The sequence below is a fragment of the Rhinoderma darwinii genome, chromosome 9 (assembly GCF_050947455.1).
Source record: "Rhinoderma darwinii isolate aRhiDar2 chromosome 9, aRhiDar2.hap1, whole genome shotgun sequence".
Lineage (NCBI taxonomy): Eukaryota > Metazoa > Chordata > Amphibia > Anura > Rhinodermatidae > Rhinoderma > Rhinoderma darwinii.
In genome coordinates, this window is record NC_134695.1 from 100,253,531 (window position 1) to 100,275,402 (window position 21,872).

At 39.7% G+C, this 21,872-nt stretch overlaps 1 protein-coding gene across 4 annotated transcripts in view; it reads left to right on the forward strand.

The window, feature by feature from the left end:
* Positions 1 to 21,872, forward strand: part of WWOX (WW domain containing oxidoreductase) — a 736,214-nt gene that overhangs the window by 186,611 nt on the left and 527,731 nt on the right. For all 4 annotated transcript variants that reach the window (XM_075838647.1, XM_075838646.1, XM_075838643.1 and 1 more), the window contains exon 9: positions 4,399 to 4,663. In XM_075838647.1, the coding sequence (XP_075694762.1) occupies positions 4,399 to 4,663 (265 nt within the window). The remainder of the gene's footprint in view (positions 1 to 4,398; positions 4,664 to 21,872) is intronic.

Here is a 21,872-nt window from a genome sequence, read left to right on the forward strand (position 1 = left end):
TACCCCAGACAACCCCCCCCCCCCAATCTACAAAAAAATTTCTGTGACCGATTTTCCCCACCGTTGTAGTCTATTGTAGATACTTTGCTATAAGCAGACCATCCCCTTAATCTGACCAAAGACCACTTTGTTTTAGCACATTTTTTAGACACAAATTAGACTTGCATCTAGATGCTTTACTGTGCATGTAAGTGCGCACGGTAGAGAATAGGAGACTTACTTGGCATATCAGAAAAAGGAAGCTACCCACATCGTGACACATCATTGGGGCAGGACGGAGGAGCATTTTCAGCACCACAAAGCATCATAGCGTAGGATTGAGGAGAAGGGGAGGCTGCAGCACACATCATGCTTCACTCAACAGCTGTGGTATTGCTGAGCAAGGGAGTCTGCTGACTGCTACTGGGGTGTCAAGGTTAGCAGTGATGGGGGACATGGAGAGCAGAGCCTGACTGGGGTCTAAGAATAAGGGGAGCCATGCTGGTGTACTGTACTAAGAATTAGAAAGGCAGCCATGCTGGGGCTAGGAATGTGAAGAGGGCATGCTGGAAATTAGAATGAGGGTAGCCATGCCGGGGACTGGAAATGAGAGGGGAGCCATGCTGGGGACTAGTTATCAAAGTAGAGTCATTCTGGGGACCATGAATGAGAGGGGAGCTATGCTGGGTACTGGGTATGAGAGGGGAGCCATGCTTAGGACTAAGAATGAGAGGGGGAGACATTTTGGGGACTAGGAATTAGTGGAGGAACCATGCTGGGGACTAGGAGTGAGGATTGTTTGTGTTCTGTATATGTTTGCTGACTGCATTGTACACTTTAACCTGCATTCTGTGTACTATTTTTTATTTTTGGAGAGGATCACCCCCTTGAAAAACGATTATTCTGTGCGATTTTGGGTGGTCGACTCAGGATGCAATGTAGTTTTATTTTTTTGTATATATGTCATTAATATGAGTTCATCATGCAGTGAAGTACACCAAGGGCCTCAGGGATCATGCAAAATGCTGGATCATCCAGGGTCCATGTACAAGCTCGAAAATTCAATATTAACTTGGTTTCTATGGGCAGGGATGTAGCTATAGGGGGTGCAGAGGTAGCTGTCGCACCCGGGACCTAGTGCATGAGGGGGCCCAAAGTTCCCTCTGCCATATAAGACAGAGCTCGCACATGATAGGTGGGTGGCCCTGTTATAAATTTGGGGTCCAGGTGCTTCAAGTTATACCTCATAACCTCAGTTGCTGTTTTGACCACAGCTCTTTTTCCTCACTAGTGGTCACAGTCTATTTTCCCTACACACACATTAGTGCCACTTTTATAGAAATTAGTTGTCTTTCGTATGTTTTGGTTTTTAGAAACAAAACCGGCGTAGATACTAATAGACTATACAGTAAATACACTACAACATCATTAGCATCTATAAAATATGACAGGACAGACCTGGAGTCCTTTCTAAGGCCCCAGGCTGCCATGTTCATATAGTGAATCCCTAGAGATTGTCAACGGGGTTGCCTTTGTTACATCAAATGGCCACCAACGTTTGTCAGTTTTGATTGCAGTCATTAAAGGATTAAATGCCAGAAATCACTGAGCAACCACTACACTCTCATAATGGATGACTCTATCTATCTATCTATCTATCTATCTATCTATCTATCTATCTATCTATCTATCTATCTATCTATCTATCCCATTTCTATCTATCTATCTATCTATCTATCTATCTATCTATCTATCTATCTATCTATCTATCTATCTATCTATCTATCTATCTATCTATCTATCCCATTTCTATCTATCTATCTATCTATCTATCTATCTATCTATCTATCTATCCCATATCTATCTATCTATCTATCTATCTATCTATCTATCTATCTATCTATCTATCTATCTATCTATCTATCTATCTATCTATCTATCTATCCCATATCTATCTATCTATCTATCTATCTATCTATCTATCTATCTATCTATCTATCTATCTATCTATCTATCTATCTATCTATCTATCCCATATCTATCTATCTATCTATCTATCCCATATCTATCTATCTATCTATCCCATATCTATCTATCTATCCCATATCTATCTATCTATCTATCTATCCCATATCTATCTATCTATCTATCTATCTATCTATCTATCTATCTATCTATCTATCTATCTATCTATCCCATATCTATCTATCTATCTATCTATCTATCTATCTATCTATCTATCTATCTATCTATCTATCTATCCCATATCTATCTATCTATCTATCTATCTATCTATCTATCTATCTATCTATCTATCTATCTATCTATCTATCTATCTATCTATCTATCTATCACTTATCTATCTATCTATCTATCTATCTATCTATCTATCTATCTATCTATCTATCTATCTATCTATCTATCTATCTATCTATCCTTGCCAGATTATGGGGTTTTCATAGATTTTAAATTGAATTGATACATAAAGATGTTGCAGGGGTGAGTGTGTCTTTAATATCATAATGTGTTATCTATATTAAACCTACTGAGTCAAATTCAGCTCTGCTACATCTGTAATTTTTACCGTGAAACTTTCCTTCCAAGATGATTTAGGATAGTCTGTATTCTGGTGCCAGTCACAGATAACAGATTGCCATAAGTTTCAGTCTGTTGTCATCTGACTGATTCAAAAGGAAACTTGCAGTAGGCCTGGATCTTTCTGGTAGATGCCAGGGACAATTCCAATAATAAAATCATTAAGAAACTCTTATTTAGGTATTTCCATAATATTTTCTTCAGTAAGGTTAAATAACACAACAAAAAAGTGTATTGCGGCATACACTAAATCAATTTTGTGGCAAGAGGCCAGTTCTATGTCATTTTTTATATATTTTGTTTGTTGAAACAGATTGTTCCACCTGCGGTGTGCTGTCAGATAATTTATGTTCATGAAAAATGACCACATATACCACATCTTCATTATTTTTACAAAATCACAACAGGTATAACACAAGATCAGATATCAGAATAAAACGGGTTTGTGAATGAAAAACGACAACAATTATATTATATCTAAGGAGCATTTTACCTTTTTCCCAAAACAAACAAACAACAAATATTGTCCTCCATTTACCTTCCCCAAAAAATTGCGTAGAGGGCCCCAATGCAAAATGTGTATTTAGGCCCCCACCTATCATGTGTTTTTTTTATAGTCCTGATCTCCTCATATAGGACAAAGGGGTCTTTTTGACCTGGGAACGACTGTAACCTCTGAACCTCCTATAGCTACGTCCCTGTTATATGTATTTCTGTATAAGGCGTCTGACAACAATTATGGCCATAAGGTTTGTCACGCAAGTTTTACTTACAGGCTATGAAAAAAAATATATTTTTTTATTTTACTGCCAAAACAATGTGTTATAGTGTTCAGTGCAACTTTGTAATTGTTTTTTATTAAAAAAAATGTATTACTTTTTGAGCGGGACTGACGGCATCGGTGAGCGCTGGTGCTCCATGTCTCCGATACGCAGGAACCAACTATTATCGATCGCACCTAAGTTTTGAATGTAGATGTGATCGATAAAATGTGTAGCCTGCATGTCAGAGACCTGCAGGACCAGCGCTCACCAAAGCCGTCAGTCCTGCAGACCTGACGGATTCGGCTTACAACGCAAGATACAGCTTCTATGTATCCAGGATACATAAAAGCTGTATCTCAAAAAGTACAAATATTTTTTATTAAAAAACAATCACAAAGTTGCACTAAGCACTATAATACATTGTTTTAGTAAAACATAAATAAATGGCTTCAAAGGTTTCCATAGCCTTTAACGCTAAACCTTAAAGACATTTATCACCTATCCTGTGCATAGGTGATCAATGCATGATCGCTGGGACCCCCATGATCACTTAGAACCTCGTTCCCCCTTACCGTACAACTATGGTGAGGAGGAGTTTAAATGGAGAGTGGTCGAACATGCGTGCTGCTCCTCTATTCAAAGTCTATAGGGCTGACGGAAATAGCCGAGCAATAATTGATAAACATCTATATAACATTTTACACTATAAATAATATAATTTGTCCAATATTTACCATTTGTTTTTTTTTTTTCGATTTTATAATTCTTTTTTTTTTTTTTTACTTAAGATCGCACCTTAAATTAAAGCTTATATTGATGCATTAAAAGAATTACAAGACAAATAAACAATTTAAAGAAGCTCAAAAATGTGAAAAATAGAAGCAAAAAGTTTTTTATTTTTGAATATAATACTTTTTTCAATTCATTGTTAAAATGAAAATCATCACCACCTTGAACTGTAAAACACGTTATAACAAGCGCTAGTTTCATCTTTCTGGACTGTAGCTCAGGTTTTACTGGCAGGATGTCTTAAAAATGTTTTTTCTTTTTTTCATTTTAGATTCACAGAAATTAAAGATTCATCGGGGAAACTTGACCTCAACCTGCTTTCCCCATCTAAGAAGGACTACTGGGCTATGTTAGCGTACAACCGTTCCAAGCTCTGCAATGTTCTCTTCTCCAAGGAATTGAACCGCCGCCTCTCTCTTCATGGGGTGACTTCCAATGCGGTTCATCCAGGAAACATGATGTATTCGTCCATTCATAAGAACTGGTGGGGGTACAGGTTGCTGTTTGCTTTGGTTCGACCCTTTACAAAGTCCATGGTGAGTGAAGTTCTTTACATATTGTTAGCTCTGCTGGCATAGGATCAAAGTGGATTGAAAATCCAGATGCACGTATTTTCAGCGACCTCTTCCTTTGATACCTGCAAGCTTTATTTCAGTAGTTTATGGGGCTCTGACGCCATAATAATCTCAAAACAATCCCTTTAGTAGCTTCCAACACTGAGTCCCCTTGCAGTAGAGATCTTACTCCTTCTGATAATTACTCGACGATGTGCAATACATTCGTCTGAGGAGAGGAGACAAGAGAAATGTGATACGATAAAATCATGGGAATTGGCTTTTTCGAATTGTTAGGAAAAAAGTGAATTGAAAAACATTGCAGACGTTTGGCTGGAGTTCCTGTTTGAATAAGTGCCTTAGAAAAGTTTGGAGAGGTGTGGTAAAACTTGGTGACCTCTTCTCTTTTCCGGTCATTATCTGTTTGTTTTTAATGTGTTTGGGAAATATTGTATTAATAATACTTCATATAACATTGTATCTAATAGAAGCCCTAATGTACAGAGATCTGTCTGGTTACACATTCCCTTTAATGCCCTCTTTAAATGTGGACGTTCTAGGGGATGTTGCTCCCATAATGTTGGACTCCTGTTGGTTTGCATGGGTAAAATTGCTGGAGACCTAATAAATACTGAACATTTTTGGGTTGTAGATTAAGATGATGCCTCTCCATTTGAGAAATTATTGTCTGTGGTTAGCAGCAATATTATTACAATCACAATAGGTAAAGATTAAAGTGACAGGAGTTTGCGGATTAAGCTTTACATCCTTGGGTTCTTGAGGAGCTTAGATCAGTTACTGCAAAACTTGTTATTGCAATACTTTAATGATTCATTACAAACAAGTATAGTACTAATGGACTGGTGAAAATAAAGAGGTTCATATAATGGAATGAAAAAATGAAGAACACGGTCTGACAACTATGACAGGTAAGTTTTTTTGTGTTTCTTATAAGCAGTTGACACTGTAACAGATATACAATAAATGGTGTACATTAAAACAGAGCTTGCATACTTAGTATATTACCTGGAAAAAGCTCCAGATGTATACATTAAACGGATGCCATTATGGCCTAAGGGTGAAAGATGCACTATTAGGCATCTGTTTAATGTTTCCATCACCTGTAGGCTATAATGGCATCCATTCAACGGATATGTCATGAAAATCTATTGAAAAGCCCATGATGTATATGTTAAACGTATTCCAGTAACGGGTGCCGTGTGTTAGTATCCATCATCCATGAACTAATATGGTAACTGATCTGTTGTTTTACAGGATACTATAGGATGGAATAGCGTAGTCTACTAGGCTATTATGTTTTTTGCTGTATATTAACCTATACCAGTCAGACAGAGAATAGGCAAATTTAGGACGTTCAATGTGGATAAATTTAGGGTTATGTACTTTGGCTGTAATAATATACATACTCTTTATAGTTTAAATGGATTTCCAATGCCAGTCTGCTGCATCTAGAGCTAACAGAATTTTGTCATGTGTTAAAATCACTTTATTTTATTATAGAACGGCATTATTGTGTCACTTGATAAAAGCACAAGTGTTACCTCTCATTGAATATATTGTTTCTCCAACTGCTTGTGATATTTTGTGATGTTGAAGTCCAAACCATGTTTATGTCTCAGGATGTTTCTGGAGACTTACTGACTGTTTGTTTTTGTTTTGTTTCTCCTTTGAAGCTGCAATTTTATCAGCTATCTGGATGTGATTTAGCAATTGTCTTGAAACATTCTGTTTGTAGTTTATATGAAATCAAGGGTACTGTATGCATGTGTATATTTATATATATATATATATATATATATATATATATATGTTTGTTTTTATATATATATATATATATATAATTTCTTAACACGATTTGTTAAGCACATGATCTGTACGAGGACTATAAAACCATTCTTAGTGTCCCACTAGAGTCATAGGGCATGTGGACAAGGGAGGATTTATGGATGCCCCTTCAATCTGACAATGTGGGTTTCAAGGTTGTTCACCCCCATGAACAATATATTTTTTGGGGACCCAATAAATGTTATACCTGTCATCAGATCAAACATCTCCAGGACTACATTCTACTATATAGGTCGTATATTATATAATATATAGGTTTCTTTGATGTGTATGAAGCAAGGATCTGAAATAAAGCAAAGCTGCGAGCCCAAGTGCTATTATCACACTCTCAGTGCAGTCTTTAATAGAAAGAAATATTTTTTTTGGCAGCGGTGGGAGTTGAAAGAATATCAAGTGTTAGGGGGCAGCAAGCGCTCAGCAGATGTTACATCGAACTAAAATTAATAAAAAAATAAAAAAATCCTCCTTTCTAACATTTGAAAGTGGGTCAGGTTTGTTGAAGTTCTGAGACTATTGGGTTACGTTTCCTGTTTCGGTGCAAAGCCAACCATTGTGCAAGAACTTTAACAGATGTGCTGTTCCCCTTTTTAATAGATGGGAATAAAAACTCTGGTTCTGTTGCAGAGTTATAAATTACAGTGAGAAAGCTCAAGCTGTCACTGCGTTAACCTTAACTCGCCAGAGCAGCGGGATTCTGCCCTGGAATAACCTGATGCCGAAAGATTTATAACTTGAAAAATGGAACAGATTCCAGAAAGGATGGAGATGTGTTGACTGCTCTGTCAGACAGAGATGAACATTTAGGATTCGGTGCAGAGAAAACATTTTTCTTACGTACAGTCCAAATCTTTTGGGATTGATCCCATAAAATGGCACAGTGTCTGCATTATACAGGCCCAGCCCTGTAGAGAAGATGACACGACTGTAAATTTGAGGGGATTAGAGATATTTTGGCTGAGGGGTATATTTACTGAACGCACCTTACTTGTCTGCTTTATGGATGGATTAAATAATGAGAGAGATCATTTAACTGTCTGCTACTAAATAATTGGTATGCAAGTTATAGGCCTCTAATTGGGATCTCCATGTAATCGTGTAGGCTTTATGCACAGATCGCTGCATGTGTATTTTATATTATGTAATATATTATTGTACAGTGTTATACCATCTTATATATTATGTAATAAAAGAAACACATAACTAATGTCCATTTAATACTGTAACTTATTATTAAGATAGATGTGAGATTGATAGATCAAAAGATATGAGAGACAGATAAATATTCGATAGATAGATTGATAGACATGAGATTGATATAATATAGATAGATATGAGATAGTGTATTGACGGGGTAGGGAGACAGACAGGTGAGCCCTAATCTACCTGCCACTCAGTCCCTGCCTACTTGCATGGCCCGTCCTAGGCGACGGTGTACAACTGGGCGACGGTCCCTACGCTCAATATGTGCACGACAGACAAACAGACAAGGGTACACAGAATCTAAGGGAAATGGGGCAGTTGCCCACGGCAACACCGTGAGCAACAAGAGTAGTGAACGAGCCGAGTCAAACCAGGAGTGTACGAGGTACCAAACGCAGAGCAGGAGAGTAGTCAGTAAAGCCAGGGTCAAAATGAAGCAAGGTCAATAATGATAGCAGGAGCAGCAGAGCCAGGAAACAGGAAAGAATCACAAGCAGGAAATGAAGGTATAAATAGACCGAGGGCGGGAGCTAGAACCGTCTGGCCAGGCTGTGATAGGTTCTCCCACTCCTGAGCCTACCAGCCTGAGTGGTAGCAGATGGAGTCACTCTATCAGACCTAGGAACAGATGCAGACTGATTAATCACGGGCGTCGACACAGAAGCTGTGTCTGGCAGATCCTTTACAGATAGATAAGATATATATTAGATAGATAGATATAAGATGGATAGATAGATATTAGAGAGAGATAGATATTAGAGAGATATGGATAGATAGATAGATAGATAGATAGATAGATAGATAGAGAGATAGAGAGATAGATATGAGAGAGAGATAGATATGAGATTGGTATAATATAGATAGATATGACAGATAAATATGATATAGATAGATAGATAGATATGAGATAGATAGATAGATAGATATAGATATAAGTGAGATCGATATGAGATATTCCATTAAAATAGAGGGGTCTTTACGAGACAACACCTTTTTAAGTGCTGTATGTGTATTCAGAGGAAGGCTTGGGGGAGATATCTTGCAGCCGAAGATGAAGGGAGTTTATTCCATCTTAGTCTTTTAAGACAAATTTACAGACCCTTAATGCTAAAACGGGAGTCCCCAAACCCCCGGCGGTAGCTGCATCCAGGCTGAGACTGAATTGAAAGGCGGCTTCACATGTGTTCGGCTTTCTCCATTTAACACTATAGGAGATATGGAAACAGACGAGCATCTCACCTGGCAGAACAGGGGGCTCCCACCTCTGCGACACATCTTGTGGAAATGCCATAAATGTCTAACGTGGGAAAAGCCTTTTAATTGTAATATTTGTAATTAATTTACTTTGCCTTAGTGACACAATGACTTTTTATCTCCCGTCATAGGGATCAGAGATTCCTATGTGGTTATAATAGTGCACTATGTGTTCTAGTTATACTAGCTATGTTTTATTTCCACTACTTTGGTTTATTACGTTCTAAAGTGAAATATGTGTTTCCGGAGTTCGTTCCATAGTATTAGTATATTTTTGTGTGAGAATTATTGGAAGAAACCTTTTTATTTTCTTGAAAAAGCTTTTCTGTCCACTTGGAAGGATTACACAGGCGCTTTGAAAGGGAAGCATTTTATCTTCCAAAAGCTTTACTACTATAATAGATTATTCCAATAAAAAGTTTGACTATTTACGGTAAATCTCATTCATTTAGTTCTCGATTCTGCATTAAACATGTCAGACTTGCCATAAGTCTATCTCTGGTTTTACCATACAACTTATTATGTGTAATGTGTCGCCAGGGTTCATTGTTATAAACCCATTCGACACTCCATCCCCCATAAATTTTATGTCTCGGTCCACTCTTTGTACTTCTTTTCTGGAACATTAGTACTTAAGAATTTATACTCTACTATTGACAGTCTGTCGGGGTGGGGTGGGCTTAAATTCTCCATGGTAGCCTGGAGTATGTGACAGCGGACTGTGGACAGTCATAAGGCGTTATTTAAGAATTTTCTTGATATATCAAAAAAAAGCACCTGCAATTTAAGAAACACTGAGCAAGTTGCTGTAATGCATCTTAGAAGAAAAAAGGAAGTAACTTTATATGTAGTATTAATTATAAAAATATGTATCACTTTGTGTATACAGCTCCTATGCAGACCGATATGTTTCCTTGCTTACAGACTACAAACAAATCCTGTATGTAGTGTGATCCTGCAGTCATGTGTTACTCCCTTCCATCTGTCCTATCTTCTTGCTAACCTACAAACAGTAGGAGGTGGGGTAGCTGGAAAAGATAGTTTGTTTAAAGGGTAACTAAACATACAACAAACTTCTGGTGCTTGGACCCCCACCAATCAAAACTTCTGACCTGTGACTATAATATGTCAGAAATTTGTCGAACGGTTAGTTACACTTTAAAATCTGTAACCAAGAACTGCATAGGACCTTTCCTAAGCTGTAATATTTTTTATTTTTTTTACCAAGTCCAGTTACAGAGTTGCCTTATTTCTTATTTTGGGTACATTGAAGCACTTTAAAAATTGTTGCTAAAGTGGACATATCCTTTCAATCAGTTCGAGTGGCTGCTTAGCCATAGGCCTTCAGGGGGGACCACCCTGTATCTTCATACTAGCCAATGGGCGATTCTGCAAAAGAGCTGATGGCAAGTCAACAGTAAAATTCAGTAGTAAAAAGCATGTTGCAACTTTGACTTTCTTTGAAAAACATTCTGCTTCTTTATCAAAAGATTTGATTGAAATCAGATATATGGATTTTATCCGGTAGGTTATGGTTCCTGTGCGTTGACTCCAGGAGGCGGGAGGATTGATGTCTTGCTACGCCGGTGCAGTACCTACCACCTGCCATACTGTCCCTTCCTGTTTTGAGGGGAAGTAGGCTGCCAGTCCATAGTGCTGAAATCGGGGGTACAGGGTCAGTGCTTTCATACAGTACAGTGTATCAAAAAAGGTAGAGGAGTCACGCCGGCAGAGTGGAAATGATCTCCCTGATGAGGTGTAAACCAAATAATAAAGGTTGTTATGTTTCAGTTGTTTAAGGGTAGGAAAAAAAAAAAGCATCGACCGTTACAATTTTTATGAGGTTATCATTTTGGGTATGACTTCACTTGAGCTGCTTGTTTACATGTGAGCAGTTGGCATTGAGTGGCCTTGAGGAAATAAGATTATACAGTACATACTTCTATTTGGTGCCAATTATTGAAACAGGCAGAAAACTCGAAATGCGTCAGGAATTTGTTATTTTGGCAAACTGTGCACAACTCTGTGAATGGTTGTGTGAGCTGCTCACGCTCTGGATATTTTTTCTTGTAGACCTGGTTTATTATGTAACACAGGCACAATGGAGCTCTTTTCTACTAGAAAATAAACAAGTATGATAATTTTACCTCCACATCAACCCACAGTCTAGAGAAAAGTGTAAACAGTTGTAACGAGAGATGTACGACGATGCGTATGACCTCACTTCTTAGAAACTGTTGGACTGTTCCGCTGTAACCAAATATTTAAAGGGCACGTGGTGCGTACGCTGAGGACGAATACTATTTAGACTTACTGAAGTGGAAAGGTTTAAGAGAAGGGATTAGTGTATACATTGTATAAATAATCCTGTGGATTATAGACTAAATTTTACAATTATGTTTTCCCAGAGAAGACGGATCTGTAGGCGTTTAAGAGCTGAAACTCACACTGTTTCCATAAACAAGCGGAACCTGGTCCTGTATTGATTAGAAAGTTGGTTGCATGTGTGTGGTTCTTCTACTTAGATGTGAATCTACAGGTGATCGCAACTTGAGGTTTCCCGAGGGCTCATGCACACTATTATATTATGGCACCATACCACCAACCAGTTGTTTGGAGCCGTAATAGGCACCTATTTAAAGTCTATGGTTTCCTACTGTACCTCCATGTGAATCTAACAGCCAAAAAAATTGTGCATTCCCCATTGGATGTTGAATTATAAAGGTTATTTTTCTTGGGATTCATTGCTTCTAGGAGAAAATATTCCCGCAAAGGCACAATGCGTCAGCACACAATACCTATGGTATCATATCGTAGTATGGAGTCACAGGGACTCTTTGTAATTCCACACAGGCTCCCTACATACGGATCTGCCATGTATATGAGGCCAAACTTTCCTTGAATGGCGAGATAAACACTTGTGTGTGCCCACCTATAAACTGAAAATAATGCTAAGCCCGCCCCCCATTCATATGGCTCTCATCACATCATAAAGGTTTCTTTTTACCATTTAGCAATTTTTTGAGATATCCTTTGTATTGAAATGTAAATAGTAATTGCATGTCCTAACCAATAGTAGAAAACCCTTGACAATGGAAAGAATAAATGCAATTCAAATCTGCGAAAATATAAAAAAAGGTATGGCTTACTGGCCCTTTTTTCAGAAATGATGAAACCTTAATATTTAAGAGGGTTCTCCACCTTCATCTGCTCTCCCTACAGTACTTAATGGGCGCATGTGTGTACATAGAATATAGAGATATAGTAACTGTGATATCTGTTTCTGGATGTAGTAGACCAAGTAGTTGTATTGTCAACAGATGTTTTAGACTCACAAAAAAAAACCCTATAAAAAATGTATTTCTTAAAGGGAACCTGTCATCCACATTATTCTTTCCTCACCGAGGGTGGCAGACGTGCTGATTTCAGCAGTCTGTCACTTATTTGCTAATCTACATACAGAGCGAAACCAGTACCGCCAGAGTGCAGTCCGTCATATTAATGAGTCCGCCCACTCGTCACCGATTGACTAGTTTCTCCCTATGCAAAGTAATAGGGAGAAATCTGTCAATCAGTGGCAAGTGAGCGGCGGTAGCGGTAGCTCATGAATACACCGGACATCTCTGGCGGTGCTGGCTTCACTCTGCATGTAAATTCCCAAAAATGGCTTCACTTTAGCAAATGAGAGAACGCAGAAACTATTGCGTCTGTCACTACATTATGATTCCCTCAGTGAGGGCAGCATAATGTGGATGACAGCTTCCCTTTAACACTCCGATTACACATCCATATACACATTACTGCTTTCACATGGTGGCTGAACCTGGCTTGGGTTTCCCCATAGCATTACATATGCCACACAACATGAACATTTGCCTCCCGGAACCTTTTTTGGCGGTAGCTGGTAATTATAAAGCTCCTCTCGATGTAGTACGATGGTTAAGCATCAAAATAATTTGCTGAGTATTCCCATCCAAACACCTCATTTAACAGCTGATGGTGTGTATCGAAAATGTTGACAGGAGCCGGTCACGCCTTGATGCGTGTTGGATCAGTAGGAATGAATTAGGGATCCTGGAGGAACGTCCGTTGGTTTATGATATGAAGACTGGGTTTGGCGTTTTTACGGGTTGCTGTTTTGCTCACAATATTGTCAGTATTTAATTTAAGACTCAATTAAAGCTTCCTTAGCCATACAGTTCCACTAGAAAACGATGAAGGAACTGCTTAATTACACGGCTTGGCAGAACTGGCAAGAAGCTATTTGTTATTTGGAGCTGAAGGTCCTTTCTTATGTTTTTTTCTTCAAAGACGCCGTAAGCGCAGGTGTTTTGTAATATTAATTTATATCGTACACCATTATAAGAGATGGTTTTGTAAAAAATATTCTTGTTATTGGGTTTATATAATTTCTAAACTGCTTGTACGACTAGTGGTGCGGCTATAAGCGCTTGGGGTCTGAGGATGCCCTCTGCCACGTGGTACACTGTTTACAACGGGGCTCAGGATCCTCAAGCTGCACCTCTGAGTACAACCTATTCTATAGGTCAGAGTCGTTCATGCTTTCCACATCTGCCCTGTCTTGACAGATCTTTAATGTTAAAGGTAAGGTTCACCTCTAAACATCTTCTCACATGTCAGAAGATGTCATTGGTGGGGCTCTGTGCTTTGTGACACTCACTGATTGTTAGAACGAAGTAGCCGCATTTCTCCTCTGAGTGCCAGGTCCCTTTGCCCTCTGACTCAGAATCTTCTATCCACTGTATATGCACATTACAGTCCCTTGGCATTGAATGAGTGATTCCAACTAATGACTCCGAGACTTTCGAATCTCCAAGTCAGAAGAAGATGGGACATATCGTTTGGAGGAGCACCCTGCCAACTTCATTCGTGGAGGTAAGTGTGGGAATCAAAGGGCAAGGACAGCAACCCCCAACAGAAGACATCTATTCCCATGCCTCAGCGACATATGGGAGGATTTTTGTAGAATCACCTTCCCTTTCAACTGGTCATACATAGCTTGATTAAGGCTGTGTAGAGGGGAGATGACAAGCGATTCCAAAGATTGTAAACTCATATTGGCCTGAAAACGGGCTCACGTAGAAAGTCTAAGAGCACGTCATCAGGCTGAAGACGCATTTATAGTCTATCTATGTGAGCCCGTCTTCAGGCATAAAAGGATTGCCGATCGCAGACTAAAAGGGAAGCGCTCAGGCAGGTGCTTTTGCCCCTTCGTTTTAGCAATCGGTAGGGGTCTCGGTACCTGGACCCCCACCGATCAAAACTTCTGACATGTTACAAGTTTGCTGAATCGACAGCCTTTAATGTGCATCTCATAAATTCAGAAAACAATTGATATCTAGTCTGGGAAACTGGAGATCCACTTTAACGGGTACTTCAATGAGTGACATGAAGGGGTGTAATGTATATATTTTCAGTTAGAAATTCTAAAACCAGGACAGATAGTAACTCATCTTTAGATTTTTCATTGCCTGCATAGGACATCAGGAAAATGTATTTGTAGCTCATTTATTTCCCTATTGTATAGATTACAATGCCTTTGAATGTAGTTTTGTGTATTATTTCTGTATAAACCATCCCATAGATATCGTTAATGACATTTCCTCAAATGCTTCTCTTGATTGATAGGCATCCTGATTCCTCATTGACCCCAAATGTTACTCAAGGCGATGTATCAAGATGACTACAGTAATACCACATGGTGTGCAAGTGATTTATGGTGCTGTGGTTTTAGCGTTGGCTTCAAGTATGCGCTAAGGCTGTGTGGGTGGATGCCAACTTAGATCTTATGACTTACTGTAAAAATATCAAATCGTGATCGCTAGCCCAGCTGAAAAGATGTTAGGTGCTTTAGAGCTGAATATTTCCTTGATTAAAATAAATTTTTACATGATAATTTTTTTACGGTTTGTAATGCATTGTGTTGCTTTTCATTGGTGACATGTTTTACTGTCAAATCATTTTTTTCTTAGCATATTTCCCACAATAAACATTTATTTAGCTAATCAATGTCTGATCGCTGGGGGACTGACCCTGAGACCCCCAGCGATCACAAGAACGTGGATCCCCAAGTCCCCCACCGAGCGGTGTTCGGACCCCCAGTGGTCAGACATTTATCACCTATACAATGGACTGCTGACCCTACCCCCAGTGTACACAGCACAAGCTGAAAAATGACAGGAAGTATAAGCCAATTGTAAGAGCTCAGTGGCCAGTGTGAGAACTAAAATATTTTTTAATATAGAAAGTGACATTGAAAAAATTAAATATATGTTATGCATTAAAACTTGATTTAAACAATAGGTCACTCGATTCCCTTTCAAGAAGCACTCCGGATTCTCCCCCTCATTTGCAAATGTAATGTAGTGTAATGTGGACATGTGTATTGACTTACCTGGTGCTGTATTTCATGGTATGCCGCTCCGTTCCGGGCCACTTTGGGGATCACATGATCTGTTCCCTGACCACGCAAATTCTACAGCGTCTACTGTAGAAATCAAAGGTCAATCTCTCAATGCAAGTCTATAAGATTAACATCGAGGATCTCATAGACTTGCATTCAGAGCCTGAATTTCGGTCCCTACAGCAGACACTGTACTATACGGGGAGTCAGAATGAAGACCTGGCCCGGTACGGAGCGGCATACCATGAAACAGCACTAGGTAAGTCAATACACATGTGCTTCATTAAAGTGCAATTCGCAGCCACATTAGTTGAGTATATAATAAGTGATACAAGAAAATTTAGTTATTAAAGGGGTTGTCCAGTCTCAAAAAATTAGAGCCTATCCTCAGGATAGGCCATCAATATCTGATAGGTCGGGGTCCAGCTCATGGCACCCCCACCGATTAGCTGTTTTCAAGAGACTGCAGTGCTCGCCTTCATTTTCTTTACTGCTTACACTGTGAATTGCCGACACATTGAGGTGACTGGAAGAATATTGTAATACTGTGTACCGCCTGAGGATAGGCCGTCAGTTTGATGGGACTGGACTACCCCTTTAAGGGAATTGTTCCCTTTACTAAAGGTAGCGATTTGGATATATTCGTGCATGGAATTGAAACTCCCTGTTACTGCCCTTCTGCAGGTGCTGTTTGTGGCAGCCTGTACCCTGTGAATAGAATGCTAACAATGACTGTTGCAAAGCATAAAGCTACAGTTTTATGGGCATTCCGTGCACGTGTTATAGGGTTGCCGAGTACTCACACAGAAGTGGCAAAAAAAAAAATCACAGTTTCTGCATGCTTATTATTGTCATTTTTATGACTTGTAAGGGCTTCCCTACTGGAGCCTGACTTTTAGCTAGCCCTAAACGTAGCAATTTTGATTAAAACTATTTAATTGCCTATAAGGGCATAGGGACGTCATAGAAGGGGTTCCCAAGTGATTGGGACTGAGCTGCAATACAAGACAGAGCCCATGAACAGATGTGGCGCTGTTTCTGGAAAAGAGCAGACCCTTTTTTTTTATTATAATCATGGACAATCCCTTTAAATATTAATGCAATGTTCCCATTGGACTAAACCAGGAAGGTATTGGAGCTAAATTAGCCTCTTATACAGTATTAAGTTCATCTAACCATCTTGTCACCTCCTAGAATCAGTTGAACCAATCGATCCCCGCTGTTAATTTCCTTTTTAATTATTTACATTAGAAAATAGGCAAGTTTTCCAAAAGAAGCCAAAGTAATCTAACAGAATAAATCATGTTTGTTCAGCTGGATATCTTATTTATTTGAAATACTGGGAGAAATCTCTTCTGACTTCATAAAAAAAAAGGGAAGGGTAAACAGAAAGATTGTCCAAGAAACCTGAGCTGAAGAGTTCTGTCTTTTCCGAGTGCCGTTGCGAAAAACCTATTTGTTAGATCCAAGGAAAATATAGTATATCAAATGTTGAAGACTGCATGGTGGCGTCCTAGAATTCTCACTTCGAGAGAGAAAAATCCGGCCCTTTCAGTAAATAAAGGTTCATTTTTTAAGTGAGATTATTATAACAGGAGCTCCCACCCTTCTCGGTTCTGAAGTCAACCAATAAACCGGAGAAGAACAAGGTTTTACAGGATGGTTTGGAGACCGATAAAGAAAAATATCCAAGCAGCAATCAGTGGATGGAATATAGAATAAATAATGACTCCGAGTGTTCTCCGATATCCCTGACTACTTCAGTATATTGCTTTGATTGGTAATCCCAAAAAAAAACATCCCCATGTAAACAGATCCCACTGATACCTGGCTGGTTAAAATACTACCTTCCCGTCCATAGAGTATCTTGGCCACTTATCATTAGGGCACATTGTGCGTTTACTATTCTGGAGACAAATGGAGAATTTTCCAGCCTCTGATCCATATCCAATCCAAAATGTGAACCGTATGTTACATAGTTTTGTGCCTCTGGAAATGACAGGTCTGCTGCCGAGGGCTTCCTCGCCTCCTCCTACGCTGCATGGAAATGAACAGGTTGCTTGCCAGTTTCGTGTTGGTTCTGGATAAACCTACCACATTGTGCAGTGTGCAAAAAAACACGCAGTCTTTTGCGGCGTGAAGCAAGCTTTTACTAGAAGGAGGGTTGTGAAGTGCAAGTTGGAAAAATATACTTCTGACTGTTTAACGCACCTTCTTAAGTGGCGGGGAAATGTGATCTGTGGCTTGGCCGTATGGCTTCTGAGATCTGTTTATTACATTTCTTTGGCGGAGGGTTACGTAGCTTGTGTTTAAGGCTGAAGGTTTCATCTTAAATTGTAGGAATAGCGTAGGTTCACAAAGGAGAACTCCAAGAAGTGGTGGTACAAGGGGTGCAGAGGTGGCAATTGCGCCCGAGCCCGTTCTCTTGGCATACGTTGAGGCCCATTATGCTATATAAGGTAACCGTAACTTTATGTGGTCGATGTGGAGGCCATACTCAGCTGCTTTTAGCTTTCACATGCAGTTGACACCTGACTGTAATGGCCGGGATCGGAGATAACTCAGATCCCGGCTGTTTAACCACTTACCTGCCACGATCAATAGTTATTATGATAATCTAAGCCATTAGAAACAGGGGGGGGGGGCCTTTGTCACTCCATCGGCACTCCCGCAATGAGATAGTGGGATGCTGATGGTTGCCATGCCTAATGAAGGCCCCCAGATCTGCCATCTTTCTGTTTTTATTAAGCCCTGCTAGAGGCACATAGCTTTTGCATACGTATTGCAGTGAATTGTACCAGTAATCAAACGATCGCTTGTTCAAGTCCCGTAGGGTGAATGCAAAAAATTTACACATTTTTTTTTAAATATTAAAAGTTTAAAAAAAACTTCCATTATTTTTTCCTAAATTAATGTAAAAAAAATAAAGAAAAAAACCCAATTGGTATTGCGGTGTCCGTAAAAGAGTACGAACTATTACAATATAACATTATTTATCCCTCACTGCGAACGCTGTAAAAAATTACAGAAAACGCCAGAATGGCTATTTTTTGTTCACCTTACCTCCCAAATGAAATGGAATAAAAAGGTGATCAAAGAATCGTGTGTACCTAAAAAAAGGCACCAATAAAAACCACCTCGCCCAGCAAAAAAGCAAGCACTCACACTGCTCCAAGTACGGAAAAATAACAAAGTTATGACACTCAGAATATGGCGACAAAAAACTATTTTTTTTCTCAGCAAATAGTTTTTTTTCTTTTTAATTGTAGTACACTATATATATATATATATATATATACATACAACTAGATTTGTTAATTTGGCATCGCCGTAATCGCATCGACCCGCAGCTTAAAGTTAACATGTTGTTTTTTTCCGTACGGAGTACAGTTTCCCAGTACATTATATGGTACATTAAATGGTGCCATTACAACTTTTCTCGCGAAAACCAAGTCCTCATACGGCTACAGTAGGTTGTTGGAAAAATAAAAAAAGTTATGAGTTTTGGAAGGTGGGGAGGAAAAAACAAAAATTAAAAAAAAAAAGGATAAATGGCTGCAGCGGTAAGGGGTTAAGGCTTTAAGCTGAAATGTTGGCATATTTTCCTTTAGTTTGTTAGCTTTAAAATTAAGACTATTTCATTAATTCTTGTTTCATAGTTACGTCAAATGGCCTTCATTGTCGTACCCATTCATTGTACCGAGCGCTCACTTCGTCGTTACCAGCTATCCGTTTGCATGACCCACATACCAGGCAGCTGGCACTGTACCTTTACAGATTTGTATATTTATCTGCCACTTATGTCTGCTTATTATGCAGTTTTTCTCTGAATCTTCTAGGCTTTCAGACTAAATGCACGGTTCACATTTCTCTAATTGCGCCCGCCGCAGTGTGTGTGGTTGGGGGCTGCAGTACCTTAAATGACTCTTTAATTCTATTCACTGCGATACTCAAGATTTTATACAAATTCTTACAAACATTATGATTATAAAGTCAAAGAGCATAATTATAACAAGTAGGTGCCCATGCCAACATTGTTTACTGAGCCCCCTTGACACTTGTGTTGTGCCGTTCCTCTGTTATTCCTCCTAGAAATGTATGAATAAATTGACTATTGCTTATTGCAAATGCCCTTAGGGTACTGTCCCTACAGTTCTACACTGTCTGTACTTTTTGCACTGTCAGAGTGTATTTTAGCCAGAAAACAGACGTAAATACATTGCTAAATCTGCCGCAATATATCTGGCTCTGCTTAGGTTTAGCCATGACCAGGACATATAGGGCTTAGCAGAGAAAAAGGAGATATGAAGGGAAAACAGACCGCAAATATGGCTGCGTGAATAAGCTCTATATGTGTGCATTTGTAAGCCTGCATCTTGCCCTGGGTACCAGAGTCGCATTTAAAGGGAACCTGTCACTATGTCATATAAGTTGAACTGGTTAACTGACCTGAAGAGCGCTGTCTCCCTGATTCTAGCTTTTTTTTTTTTTCCTGCCCCCCCCCCCCCATTCCAGAGATATGGCCCACAGATGTATTGGCACTCTATATGCTAATATGCTGTAGTTAGCCAACGGGGAGGAGCTAGCTCCCCTGCCTTTAATGCTGACCAATCAACACGTGGCAGCTTGAAGGTAGTTCACGCCCTGTTGGCTAACTACAGCAAATTAGCATAGAGGAAACCAACACAACAGTGGGCCGTATCTCTGGAACTGGGGGTCCAGTAAAAAAAAAAACCTGTGCTGGAATCAGGGAGACCGCGCTACTCCAGGTCAGTAAACAAGTTCAACTTATGTGATCGAGTGACAGGTCCTCTTTAAGGATGTGGCGGATTGACCTTCAATGCTTTACACACTACTGGCGTCCGTCGTATCCAGTGTATCGCCATGTACATATTATAAGAAAAGGTACAATGCACACCAGAAGTCGTTATCCAAAGATAGATTTTTAATATTAGTAATTATGCCAGTATAAGTGTGACGTTTCGGTCAGGTCTCTGACCTTCATCAGGCACTGTAATATCCTGGGTCCTGCGTAATGGTGCTTAGTGTATGCTGGCTGGCCGCATGTGGAGGCGCTCCACATGCGGCAAGCCGCCATACAATAAGCGCCATTACGCCGGACTCCACATGCGGCAAGCCGCCATACACTAAGCGTCATTACGCAGGACCCAGGATATTACAGTGCCTGATGAAGGTCAGAGACCTGACCGAAACGTCACACTTATACTGGCATAAATACTAATATTAAAAATCTATCTTTGGATAACGACTTCTGGTGTGCATTGTACCTTTTCTTATACTATACGGGTTGGGCCCCTACGCATGCACCCATACGAAGACCTAGTGCGGCCTGAACACCTTCAAAACCATGTACATATTGTGACCATCTCTAGGATGGAAAATCCTCAGTTGGTCGTATCAATAGTCACTATACATATTACTTCTGCCCAACAATTAGTTCATCTCTCTGCCCGTGGAAGATTAATGATCGATACCCCCGGTATTATGTATACATGTATGTACTGCTCTTCACCCTGCAACCGCGCTCCTCTCACTGTACGCAACCTGTGCGCTGTTTTTGTCTGAGCAAAAATAAATTTACAGCATCTGTATTTCTTTCTCTCCTACTGTAAATTTATAGGCCGTGCCAAGCAATTCTTGTGGGTTTATTTATGAGGAAGGAAGAGAATGCACAGGACCCTCATATTTCCAGTCCTCCTTTGCAGACATGTGGCATATGACAGCTGTGTGGTAGTAGAGCCGGGCCTGCGCCGCTTGCTTTTAAAGAAATACAGTTGAGGATTTTATGTTCTTCAACTCAATCAGCCAGCGCTTGCCATCTTCCAGCCCAAAGACCCTCCGCAGACCATTTTCAGCATTTTGCTGCAATTAAACTCCTCTGGATTTAGCCCACAGGCAATTTAGTGCCTTTTTACATATGCACATTATGAACTTTTGACCAGGAACTAGTAGTCGTATATTAAAATGCAGCTTTTGAGAGCCGACTTAACAAGTTCCTCAGAGTATTCGCCGGAGTCAGTTGTGGAAAAGGGTAATTTAAACAACTTGCAGAGAGGCCATTCAGAATCTTACTTATGATCCTAAATATGTATTTTTCCTCTCTGTCTTCCTCCTGGAAGCCGCTCGCCGGAGCTCTCAGAGATGTGATTGATCTTTTATTCAGCAGCTAACGAGGGCTGTGATTCTATTAGTGCTCTACAAGGCAAGGGAGTAGTGATTTAATGAAGTGTCTAGCGAGCTAGCTTTAGATTTATCCTGTTGCGTCTAATTTGCAGCGCCCGTTGCGAGCGTAACAGAGCGCGCGCTTACTTTTTGCCATTAGCCAGGTATTTCCTTAGTAAGTTGTTGTAAGGTCAGGTGTAGCTATCTCGGAAAAAGACGCTGCCTCCCCTCCTTAGTGTCTTGAGACATGACAGGCCCAGCACT